Source organism: Xiphophorus hellerii, chromosome 3 (assembly GCF_003331165.1).
Source record: "Xiphophorus hellerii strain 12219 chromosome 3, Xiphophorus_hellerii-4.1, whole genome shotgun sequence".
Lineage (NCBI taxonomy): Eukaryota > Metazoa > Chordata > Actinopteri > Cyprinodontiformes > Poeciliidae > Xiphophorus > Xiphophorus hellerii.
Window position 1 is genome coordinate 8,169,511 of NC_045674.1, and position 12,098 is coordinate 8,181,608.

A 12,098-nucleotide genomic window follows, 5' to 3' on the forward strand; every position below is an offset into this window, starting at 1 on the left:
ATTGAATACAATAGTAAGCATAGACAGTAGATCACGTAATAACAAAAACAATAATAACAATGACAACAACAACTTCTACAGTATTATTATTAATAATAAACATGTTCTACAAATTCTATCATAACTAAACACTTTAAGGTGGGATCAGCCATTTATATTGCCATGATATTCCTTTAAATGCTTAGATGTGTGATGTGTTTTGCTTATTATGTGCAAGAGAAAGAACGATGACTTCCGCCAACAAATTTAGAAGCGCTCTTCGAGTGGTTTAGATTGTTGATGTAGTTCCAGGAAATGTCCAGCAGGAGGCAGAGCAAAGGCGACTAAATGACACAGGAAATAGACAGAAGCTTAGCGGAAGTACCGTGAGAGCTCGGTGATTTGTTTTTGGATGTCTGGATTAAAACAAAGAGTTTATTTTTCTTTCTAACGAATTTGTATGTTATACGACAATGAAAAATGGGCAGGTAATCTTCATTTAACCTGGTAAGGTTTTATATATTAACTCATTTAAAGAATAAAGTACATAATGTCCCCACCGCTACATTAGCAGCTAATATTAGCCAATGAAGCTAACGTCAAAATTGACAGTAGCTTTTGTTTTTAGCACAAACAGATTGGCTATCAACGGCATCTTGCGTGCTTTGTCTTTGCACTGAAATTATTAGGCTGTCAGTTGTTATCTTTTTTGCGTTGCGTCATTTATTGAGTTTGGGTTCAGCGTCTCTGTTTGGATTTTTTCCCGAAAGCGTTGTTTCACGGCTAAGCTATGATTGGCGTTAAGTAAATCAAAAAAGTAGATGTAATTGCATGTATAGTTGTTGACAAAGCAAATCAAGTAGAATTATTTATCATTTTAGAACAAGTCATTAAAATCATTTCTATATTACTACTATCAATATTATTACTACAAAAACTGAACGAATATTTGTGACTTTTATTCAACTAATACTCTTCATGTTTGCTGCAATTTAACTTAAACCTGACTTGTTTTATTTATATAATCATTTCTTTCCGTGATGCAGATTATAGGTGGCAGTGTCTATACAAACTAATCCATCACATCTGTGATATTAGACGGTCATTCAGGACTCCCAAAGTCCTTGCCCGTGGCCACCAGCATGGCTAACAGCACCCCAATAATAGTGAAGGGTCTGACCTCAGGTCCTGCAGGCAGGAGTAGTCCGGAGGGATCTCAGGTTAGTGTTTTTTTCCTTTTCCTGTATTTATTATCTTTTTTTTTGTTTCTGCTAATAGGAAGTCTTTTCATAGTTTGTCAAAGTATTTAATAAGAAGTAAACGAAAATGCAGACATTATTTGTACATGGACATAAAATGTTTTTGCTGGAATGTGAAAGAAAATATGCAAAGGAATAATGACCACTTTGAAGACAGGTTTTATGTGTTTCTAAACAGAACAGCAAGTGAATCATCACTTTGCTAATCTAGAAAAAAATGATCTATGTAATGTAAGTACTGTGAATGCTACTTTTTTCTTCCAGGTCCTCAGTAAGAAGAAGCTGCAAGACCTAGTGAGAGAAATTGATCCAAATGAACAACTGGATGAAGATGTTGAGGAGGTCTGTCAGAAATTCAATGCTGACTTTAAGGGGTACTTTGGGTTTTTGATGTGATGTGATGTTCTGTTGTGCTATTGGCACAAAGAGTTTCCCCACCTGTAAACAAATGTCACATTCCCATTAATTTTCAGGAAACTGAAGAAATTCTCCGACATACTTGCTACTCAAACAGAATCCTTGATTTAAGAGATTTTGTTCATTATTGATTTAAAAATGGTTATGTTTGGGATGTAGCTGAACAGCACATTGTATATTAACTATCAACACTTTAAATTTGTCACTGTTTTCCATGAGGACCAACCTCTGTGACAATGCTATCAAAGTTTAAATTTGTTGATGCTGTTTTCCACATCAGTCTATTTCATCACCTGTCTGTTTCTAAATCTACCAAGAGTGGAATAAATCTTTGGATTTGGATTAAGCAACAGCATCAGACATGACACCGTATTGTGTAGTTGTCTGGAAATTATCCTGGCAGACTTGTGATCAGCTGATGAAGCAAACTGATATAACTGATGCCAATACATAAAAGCTGGCAACTGTTTTGTGATATAATACATCTGTCTACTGCAAATAAGCAAACTCACTTACAACATTTATACAGAACTTCTGTGAAGATGTTATAAGTAACTTTGAAAATATGTTATTTTCTGTTGTTTACTAAAGTTATTCTTATCCCCATTATTTGAGCTGTTTTAAGAGTTGTTTATGTGGGACTCTTTTCAGATGCTGCTTCAAATTGCAGATGATTTCATAGAAAGTGTAGTGACAGCAGCGTGTCAGCTGGCACGTCATCGCAAATCCAATACGCTGGAGGTTAAAGATGTTCAGTTACATCTAGGTAAGTTTCTGATGGCTTTTTGGCAGAATTGTAACTCTTCATATTTTAAGAATTGAGAGAATTTGTTCCTCAGACGTTTGAACAAAAAACTTCAAAGCCACATCATTTGCCAAATAATTTAAGGGTATTGATATTTAAATACATATTTAAAGTGAAATCATTGGGAAAAAAATGATTTATATTTTTAGAATTGTATTGCCAGTATAGATTTCTGTCTCAGTCAAAGGATTCTGCTGCGCTTAGATATTCATATGAAAATTAATGGATGTGTTTAAAGACCTGGGTGCTGATTACTTTTTATATTGTTTTTCTCTAGAGCGTCAGTGGAACATGTGGATTCCAGGTTATGGATCAGATGAAATCAGACCATTCAAGAAAGCTTGTACTACAGAGGCTCACAAACAGGTAAACAATAACAGGATTTGGTTAATTTGGGAAAATCAGAATAGTTATTTATGTACTTATGCATATTTGTGTTTTGGGGCTAATGAATTTATCTTTGTTGTTCCAGAGAATGGCACTGATTCGCAAGACAACCAAAAAGTAGCACAAGAAAGCTATTATGTTGTACTAACTTTGTGTATTATTTTTTTTTCTGGTTAATGAAATAAAAGTGGTGATGGTGAGGGGTGTTTTTTTTCTTTCTGAATATAAATTGTAATATTGTCTCCCTAACATTTGACTGTCTTGCAAAAATCATCTTATGAAAATTGGTATTCATATTTTGTTCTGTTTCATTACCACTAGCTAAGACTGGCAGAACTCCAACTTAAAATCTTTGTCAGTAAAAAAAAAATTTATGGATTTTTTTTTTTTGTATTCAATATTGCTGTCTTTGGTTTTGCTTTTGATACTGTTGAGCATGTTTTTGTGAGTGTTACTGACTCTTCAGCCTTCTAAAAATGATTTGTAATATTTTGCCAAGGTACATGTTAAGCATGGAAGAGTTCCTCTGTTTACTCACTGTACTTTGTATTCCCCTTTCCATTTTCTGACAGTTATTGAATTTTCAGTGTCTAAATAAAAGGATGCTGGTAAAAAGCAAAATGATTTTAAGTGTGAATTACATATTGTTAAACTAATGCATGAGAGACATTCCATACAGAGGGAATTAGTGTGTCTAAGCAGAATTCCTATTTATATGTATTTTAATTTACAAAATAATTTAAATAATTTAGTTGGGTCTCTGTTACCATTTAGAAGTGAGCATCCCAGTAGATGTAAGAATAATATGGCAGTGTGTAGCAATGAATTTGTATCTGATATGAAGACGTAACAAAGGTTTTAAAAAGTCACAGTTGCATAAAATCAATAAAATTTTACATCATGAAGTTACTTTAGTTTAAAGTCCAGTGTTTTCTCTTCTGTATGGAGCATAGAGTAATTCACAGCATCTTAAAAATGCTGTGAATTTTTAAGCCACAATAGTGGAGCTGTAATAAAGATTTCTTATGGGTATTCATATAATAAATAGAAACAGCTGTTAACACCTTGCAATTTATCTTAACAAAATAAGAAGTCACCCCATTGTGTACATAAACAAGGGATATAACCCTTGATTGTGTAGAGAAAAATTGTTAGAGCAATATCCAGAGGCACCCAAGAGATTTTATTTAATTTTAACAACAGCACCTGGAAATCAGTCAATTTTGTTTCACCGACTTAGGCTTAAGATGAGATCATAAAAGTTGGTGTTTTTAATCTAAATAAAGACATTTGGTACCTTTACCACTCCTTACAGCAAACAAGTAACAGGAAATACTTAAATAGCTCTCTAAGAAAAAGAATGTGTGTAGTGCAGCGGCTTCCGCAATTTTTCAGCCCCCTTATTGTTAGTCACACCATCAGTGTGTTTGCGCATCAAAGAATCATTTATTGGCTATTTTTTTACAAGTGATAGTTTCCCCTTAAAACACTAAAACCACACTTTCTGACCTCTGAGATATTTCTTGTGGGTGCTCTCAGAGTGAGAAACCACTTATCCAGTGTCATCTACAAGTCCAGATGACAAAAAAGTCAATAGAGAAAATGCCCACGTTTTAGATTGAATGTGGCCACGAAAGAGTCCGATTTTTAACATCTTTTAGATTACTTATGCAAAAAGCAAACTGCAAGACATTAACCTTTATACCCTTTTGCTACTGAACTGAGGTTAACTAATGACATCATCAGTCCATTAATAGCATAGGCTGTGCGCCAAGCATATGTTAATAAAGGAAGAAAAAACTGTCTCAAAGTACAAAACTCATAAGAAATTGCATCATTTGCAAGAGCAAACCTTAAGATAGGTTTAATACTAAAATACAACATGCTCGACAATGATGTCCTATGTAACATAATTTCTGTAAAGACTGACAAAAAAGTGAAACTGCTAACCTTATACTTGAGAGGATATTAATTCAAGTACAGAAGTATTCAGACCCTGCAAACTTTTTTACTTCTTTAGTTACAAATGGATGGACAGTGACATCTGTTTTTGCAAACATAAATCTTAAAAGTGTGATGTGGACTGCATTCACCCCCAATCTGATACCCCTAAATAAAAGCAGGAGAAAGCAGAGGACGTCAGTTTTAAAATTATTAATAAATAGGGTAACTAGTGTATGTTATTAAATGTCAGTATAAAACTAGCTGTCTTGTAATTGACATAGATGTTTGGTAGAGAATATTAGTGAACAAACAGCATCGTGGAGACAAAGGAACACTGTTTAATTCAACATCAGTTAGACACCACTGCACCTACCAAAACATGACAAGTCAGACAATGAGAGCATTAATGAAAGAACCAGGCAGGAAGCTCATAGTAACAGTTGTGGGAATCTTTCAATTCATGCTCTTCACCGATCTGGCCTTCATTTAAAAGTGCCCAGAAGAAAATGGCATAAGAAACCTTAGCAATTCAGCTCTAGAAATATAGATGGCACAGACACAAAGCTGCTCTGGTCAAATGAGATCAAAACGGAGCTTTATCACTTACAAGCTAAATGCTTTGCATGTTGAAAAACACTGCACACCATCTCCACGGTGACACCTAAAATAGTTTTAACATCATACTATGGATGCTCTTCTTTAGTGGCTTACAGGGAAACCGTCTAGAGTTGATGGAGCTAAACAAGAACAATCCTGAAAGAAAAATCTGCAAAAAATGAGAGTGGGATAAAGATGAGCAATAATGGCACAAACACATCCAGAGCGGCATCAATCTGAGAATTTGAGAGAAAATTTGCTGTTCACAGATATGAAATAAATTTTATGTAATGGTACTATGACAAAATATTAAAAAGTCCAAGGGGTATGCAAATGTTTGCAATTCATTGTAAATGTCAGACTGCTGGTGATGTCAGCTAAAGTAATACATTCTAAAACAATCATTGTACCTTTCACTGTGTTTAGATTCAATATTGAGTCATTATTTTACAAAATTATACACAACTCCACACAATAGAAATGAAAAATATATATTTTGAGTGTCTTTTAGGGTGGTCATACATTACATCGCCACTATAAATCCAACTTGCCAGCAGGCGGTTTCTCTCCTACCAGAGCATGAGTTTTATGTCAGTACAGTATTTATCCACAGCACTTGTTTTTGTTCTTGGTTGGTGAGCTGGCTTTAGACACACTGTTTCTTTGTAACTGTAGTGTCTGTGGGGCAACACACTTGACACCATCCCAGCCCTCCTGCAGTTCTATTTCCCCGCTCAACAGACCCTGGTAGACCCGTCGAGTGAGGAGCTCGAATGACTCTCTCACATTTTGTCCTGTCTTTGCTGAAGCCTCGACGTAGGGCATCCCCAGCTGTCCGGCCAGTTTCTGGGCCTCTTCCCGGCTCACTGCTCTGTCCTCGTGAGTGTCCTGGTCAATCTTCTGACCTACCAGGACAAACAGAACCTTCTGTGGTTGCACTCGCTCGCACACCTCAGCGTGCCACTCCTTTATATGGTCAAAGGATGACCGACTGGTGATGTCAAACACCAGCAGGCCTCCGGCAGAGTTCCGATAATAAGAACGGGTCACTGATCTGAGAAGAGAAGTGAGAGAGGGGGGAGAATATAGATAATAAGCGAGAGACGGCCATCGGATTTTTAGCATATAAAAACCTTTTAAATATTTCAATAGAAAGTCCAAAGTTCAGATTATCCTTCACTTATTTCCTTCTCCACTGAACTGTGTTGTACGAGTTAAATTCTTTCAGATAAGCGAATGGAAAAAGAATCATTCTCTTTGTTGGAAACTGATAGCTGCGGTGTTTAACCATCAACAGGTATGTAGATCCCCCATGAGTCACTGACTGTTTTTTAGAACAGGCTTAGTAAGACATCCTTCCACCGATGCAACTTTATTACTTCATTAAACACACATCTCATTAAAAGCAACCTTTTTTTTCCATCTTTTTTTAGCTGATTGGTTCGACTGCAGACCTGAGGTAAGTACAAACAGGCACAGTGAGCAATTTGTCACAGTTCATTCAACTGGACAACAGAAATAATTAATTTAGAGACAGAATGAAACAGGCTACTTCTACCTCTTGCATTAAATATGCTGAGCAAAGAGAACGGTGCCCTGTGAAAGAATTGCACTGACTGCATTTCTGTACACATTGCACACTGAGCTGGTGATGGCTGAAAGCAAACACAGATGAACAGCTTGGAGGCAAGTGGAGTGGCTGGAGTAGTTTGTTTGGGCACTGTATTTGCATACACTCCTGATGTTGTATGGTCTTCACAATGAGAATAGTGTTTTCAAGATAACCATCTAATGAAAACAACTGAAGGGTCATGCCATCAGGCCTGATGGTTACAGAAGTTTTATATATGTATTAATATATATATATATATGTAAGTTTAATATGTATAGCTGTTTGTTGCTTACTATCGTTAAATCCCAACGCAGAAACTTGATTAATTTAGGCATCTAAATGGAATATCATATAGGCAACTTGCTGGAGTTGACATCAGGATGTGGCAGAAGGATCCCTGATTGAGGCTTGATTCTTGTTGCTAAACAAGTATTTCAAAAACTGCTGATCTATTCGGGTTTTCACACATGCAGGTGTGTGTAAACCCGTAAAGGGGGTCTGTCGTAAATGGCTTGAAAAAGAGAAAATGTCTACTGACATGTTATTGTGTGTACAAAAAAATGCCTCGACAATTTCAGAGGTCAGAGGAGAATGGGCAGTCTGTATTTGAAAGGTTAGAAGGGTAGCAATAGCTCAAATTACCACTCATTACAGAGGTAGAGAATATCTTGTCCGATGAGGCTCAGCTGTGACATTCAGCCGGTAGGGTCAGGTTTTGGTGTAAACAACATGAAAGCATTCATCCAACCTGCTTCGTATCAGCAGTTCACACTGAAGTTGGTGCTGTCATGCTGTGGTGGATATATTTACATGGGTACTATTAGTACTACCAAGACACTGTTTAAATACCACAGTCTAACTGAATATTATTGTTGACCCTGTTGACCACAGTTGACCTATCTTCTGGCGGCTGCTTCGAGCAGAATAATACACCATGTCACAAAGCTCATCTCAAGCTGGTTTCTTGAACATTACACGCCCCCACAAGCTCCAGATTTCAACCTAACAAAGCATGTTTGGAAAGTGATGACACAGTAGATTAACATCATGAATGTACAAGTGATAAAGCTGCAGGAACTGTGTGATGCTATCGAGACAATATCAACTAAAATCTTTGAGGGATGTTTCTGTCACCTTGTTGAAAAAATGCCAGAAAGAATAAGAGAGGTTTGGAAGAACAAAAGGATCTCCAACCTGCCAATGGCACAATGTATCTATAAAGTGGCTGGTGAGTATAATCATACATCTAACAGTGTAGAGCAGGGGTGTCAAACTCCAGTCCCCAAGTGCCAGTGTCCTTCAACTTTTAGATGTGCCTCTGCTGCACCACACCTGAATAGAATAATTAGGTCATTAGCAAGGCTGGGAGGACTGATCTACACAAGGAGGAGGTAATTAAGCCATTTCATTCCAGTGTTTTGTACCTGTGGCACATCTAAAAACTGCAGGACAGCGGCCCTTGAGGACTGGAGTTTGACACCTGTGGTGTAGAGGAACTATTGACTAAACTTCTGCACATGTTAAATCACATATCACATGATTCTTACCTGAACCTCTCCTGCCCAGCGGTGTCCCAGAACTGCAGCTTGACCCGGACCCCCGGCTCCACCTCCAGGAAGTGAACGTAAAAATCTACACCCACAGTTTGGTTGATTGACTCCAGGAACAAATCCTCGGTGTATCGCTTCAGGAGGGATGATTTACCCACAGTGGAGTCCCCCAGCATTATGAACCTGAACTGGTACTGCCACAAAGTTAGGTCCATTGTTGCTGGAAGTGAGAAATGATCAACTAAGACAAACACAGTAGGTGTAAAAGTTTGAAGTGAACAAATAGAATACAGTAAGGTTTATGAAAGGTTAAAGAGGAGTATGGTAAAGAGAGAGGTCAATGTTAAAATTAGAATAGCAGAAGTAGTGTGTGCAAGAGATGATCACTCCCACACCATCTTCAAGTAGGCTGACTCCTTACCTCTGACACTCCAAGTGTTGAGAAATACCCAAACAGCCACTCCTTATTAATCTTCCAAATAGTGGTACAGTCTAAGATAATTTCCATCCCAAAATACAAAGCATTTTGTAGCCAGAAAGTCACCTTTTCATGATGGCTCATCAAAGCCAGAATGCAGCAAAATCTCCCGCATAGATAACCCCAGGAACACTATAGTTCTCATCTAAGGTGCTGAAGGTAAATGCTACTAGCATGTGCGTAAGAGTAGTTGCACAGGGGTGTGGACTTTTAAAGTTTGCCTGTTGATACTTGATAAAGGGAGGGGCGAAGTGCAAGGACACAGGGAGGGCCATTTTGGAAAGGGAGGGATATATGTGGGAGGACTCTGAAGTAGTGTGTGACACTATGTAAAGGAAAACTACAGTTTCCTGTTGATAAAAACACTTATATGTATGTCATGAGGAAACATAAAAGTGAGTATGAGCATTGGATTGTCTTTGCCCACACAGTTTGCAGCTGTTATACTAATTTTTATGATCTTGCATTTGGAGTGTACATTGCTACCAAAAAAGGGAAGTTGATAACAATGGGGCATCAATTCCCCTGAGTAAAGCTGAGGATAAACTTGATGCTGCAAAAGGCATAAAGCGACTCAGCTCACATTTATAAGGACACTTCATTAATAATCCTTTACAATTAATTTAATTGTAAATTTAGAAGAGTGAACAAAAATCCAAAATTCAGGTTATCAGAAATTTTGAATTTTGCACATAAAAACAATTTATGCATACACCTTTGTGCATAGACAAAGGTGTATGCATAACCTTTATTTATGCCACAAGATAGAATGAGCCACAAGAGCTCATTCTAAAGAATCTGTCTGTTCATGGAGGGCTGCCACCAAGCATTTTTATGGAACTTAAAGCTGCTGCATGTAACGTATGGAAAAAAAGTATATATAGATTCTTTTTTACATATTTGTTGAAACTGTCACTATGACTTGATAGTATGGTAGGAGACAAATAATCTGAGAAAAAAAAATCAAGCTCCTTTCCCTTTGAGGTGGAAATAAAGCTTGAACCACCACAGTGTTAAGTGTTTATTTTTCTTAATTTACATTATTACATAATGTAAGTTATAGCTTACATTATGTTTAAGTCAGTCATTTTATTTAGACACATATTTTCTAATGGGTGCACACTGTAGTTAATATTTGTCTGAATGGTTTACTCACACTTGTTCTTTTGTTTGAGGTGCTGCAAATCCAGACCAGATGGAGGAGGAAGCCTGGAGCATACCATTTCTTTTTCTAAACGACTTTGGGGGAGGACTTGGTTTAAAATCGACTTTAGTTATTTATTTTCCCACTTTAATAGTCACTTATTATCTGTGCTAAGCTAAAGTTGGTTTTCCTTTATTTGTTTTATATATTACTTTAGCTAATTTTGTAATTTTTGTCCCTTTGTTGTGTTGTGCCTCCCTCATGTGGTAGATTTTGGTTACTCCACCCCCATTTAAGCAACCTTTTGTTCTTTGTTTGCAGGTCAGTTTTGTTTGTGTTCAGTTGACCTCAGTTGTTTTGGACCCAAATTTGTTATTTGTCCTTTGACTTATTTTTTCATTGAAACTTTATGTATTGTTAACTATTTTTTGGAATTATTAAATTGAAACCTTTTCTCATTTTTGAACACATTTTGCCCTTGTTTAAGTCTGGTCCCTTACAGCTTTTATTTTACTTAGTTTTCTAAAACTCTGGATGCTCCTATAAAAACGCACATATTTTATTCTAACTTTTGTTCTTCGTTAATGTGCTTGCCTCTTCAACCGCTTGGGAGGACTAACAATGTTTCAAAAATAAAGTGATGATGGACATCATGTTGGGAAAGATAACAGCATTATTGCACACTAAACACAGTTTATTGCACATACATTTAAAGGTTATTATAGACAATTATGTGAGTTTATGTTATCACGAACAACAACAAAAAAACATTTACTAAAGTAGTCATTCTGAGATTAAATGGAAGTTTTAGCTTAATTGCATTGATTAACATTGCCCTAGGAAGCAGTTAATTTCTGAGTTGTTGATTCCAAGGTGACTAATGTCGCCTGAAAAGGGCAAAACACTACATACAGAACTTTTATCACAAGAGTATAATTTTATCTAAATACAGCCAGACCTATTATTCATTGTAGCTCTGAGTTTATAATTTACACCCAAAAGCATTGACTTTGGTTTTACATGCCTTATCTTTGCTGTGCTCTTTGATCATAACTCAGAAGGTTGTTATGATCCTTCTGTTTGGTTTCATTTTTGTTTTTGTTTGAAGCATGTCTTTTTTTTCTGTTTTGTTATATTCAGTAGGTTTTGCCATATTCTGTTCTATGCCTGTATTTATGATTGCTTCAAAGGTTTTGTCATCTACATTAATTCCCTTGAAATTCAGTTTAAGTATATATATATATTTTTTTACCCCTCCAGGGGGTCTTTTGTGGGCTCTAGTGTCCCTTATGTGATAGTGGGCTGACAGGAAACGGGGAAGGAGAGGGGGGAAGACATGCGGCAAATGTCGTCGGGTCCGGGAGTCGAACCCGCGACGGCCGCGTCGAGGACTCAAGGCCTCCAAATACGGGTCGCGCTACGCCCTACGCCACCACGGCACGCCCCAGTTTAAGTATTTTTTATTGTGTTCTGTTCTTCACTGGATTCAGTTTTTTAGATCAGTGCTGTTCTTTTTGATTTGTAGTTTCTTTGTGTCTCAGTTGAGTTCATAGAGGTAATCAGCCCCTTTCCCGCAGACTACCTGTTTACCTCCTATCCCAGCTGTAACCTGTTAGTAATCAACCACCTGCCTCTTCCTTACCGTCGCTCTCCCCTGTTTTTAAACTCCTGGATTTTTTTATTGCTCTTTGCTGGATTCTTCCATTATCCCATAAGTGATTATGTCTGCTGTATTGGCTGTTCCTCTGCCCGCATTCAATAACCTGTTCTCCATCCACTTATGCTATTTCTGCTCCTAAAAATGATTTAAGACAAAAAGAAATAGGAATGTTCTTCAGCTGCATAAGTTTAGAAAAAATATCCAGATTTTTCTGGATTGGGGTTGTCCAAAACTGAAAACTGTAAATTAACAGCTCATCACATCCA

At 37.0% G+C, this 12,098-nt stretch overlaps 2 protein-coding genes across 5 annotated transcripts; one reads left to right on the forward strand and one right to left on the reverse strand.

The window, feature by feature from the left end:
• Window positions 1-310: 310 nt before the first annotated feature.
• taf12 (TAF12 RNA polymerase II, TATA box binding protein (TBP)-associated factor) lies at window positions 311-3,471 on the forward strand. 2 transcript variants are annotated; one of them, XM_032557609.1, is made up of 6 exons: window positions 311-486; window positions 1,026-1,199; window positions 1,503-1,580; window positions 2,307-2,421; window positions 2,738-2,826; window positions 2,933-3,471. In XM_032557609.1, the coding sequence occupies exons 2-6, from the start codon at window positions 1,122-1,124 to the stop codon at window positions 2,966-2,968; spliced, it is 396 nt and encodes a 131-aa protein (XP_032413500.1). In that variant the 5' UTR covers window positions 311-486; window positions 1,026-1,121; the 3' UTR covers window positions 2,969-3,471. The 2 variants fall into 2 exon arrangements, with proteins under 2 accessions (XP_032413500.1, XP_032413501.1); XM_032557610.1 differs by having other exon boundaries at window positions 324-486; window positions 1,090-1,199.
• A 538-nt stretch (window positions 3,472-4,009) lies between these two features.
• On the reverse strand, window positions 4,010-9,238 carry rab42b (RAB42, member RAS oncogene family). 3 transcript variants are annotated; one of them, XM_032557607.1, is made up of 3 exons: window positions 8,972-9,238; window positions 8,548-8,791; window positions 4,010-6,442 (listed from the first exon to the last, which is right to left on the reverse strand). In XM_032557607.1, the coding sequence occupies exons 2-3, from the start codon at window positions 8,763-8,765 to the stop codon at window positions 5,992-5,994; spliced, it is 669 nt and encodes a 222-aa protein (XP_032413498.1). In that variant the 5' UTR covers window positions 8,766-8,791; window positions 8,972-9,238; the 3' UTR covers window positions 4,010-5,991. The 3 variants fall into 3 exon arrangements, with proteins under 3 accessions (XP_032413498.1, XP_032413499.1, XP_032413497.1); XM_032557608.1 differs by having other exon boundaries at window positions 8,548-8,770; window positions 9,095-9,237; XM_032557606.1 differs by having other exon boundaries at window positions 8,548-8,770; window positions 8,972-9,237.
• Window positions 9,239-12,098: the final 2,860 nt, after the last annotated feature.

What these genes read in the sequence shown, in the direction of transcription:
- taf12 (XM_032557609.1), top strand. Translation starts at nt 1,122, where the DNA reads ATGGCTAACAGCACCCCAATAATAGTGAAGGGTCTGACCTCAGGTCCT. An exon ending in TGGATGAAGATGTTGAGGAG is followed by an intron (nt 1,581 to 2,306) that starts GTCTGTCAGAAA and finishes GACTCTTTTCAG; the next exon opens with ATGCTGCTTCAAATTGCAGA. An exon ending in CTACAGAGGCTCACAAACAG is followed by an intron (nt 2,827 to 2,932) that starts GTAAACAATAAC and finishes TTGTTGTTCCAG; the next exon opens with AGAATGGCACTGATTCGCAA.
- rab42b (XM_032557607.1), bottom strand. Translation starts at nt 8,765, where the DNA reads ATGGACCTAACTTTGTGGCAGTACCAGTTCAGGTTCATAATGCTGGGG. An exon ending in GCTGGGCAGGAGAGGTTCAG is followed by an intron (nt 6,443 to 8,547) that starts GTAAGAATCATG and finishes TTCTCTTCTCAG; the next exon opens with ATCAGTGACCCGTTCTTATT.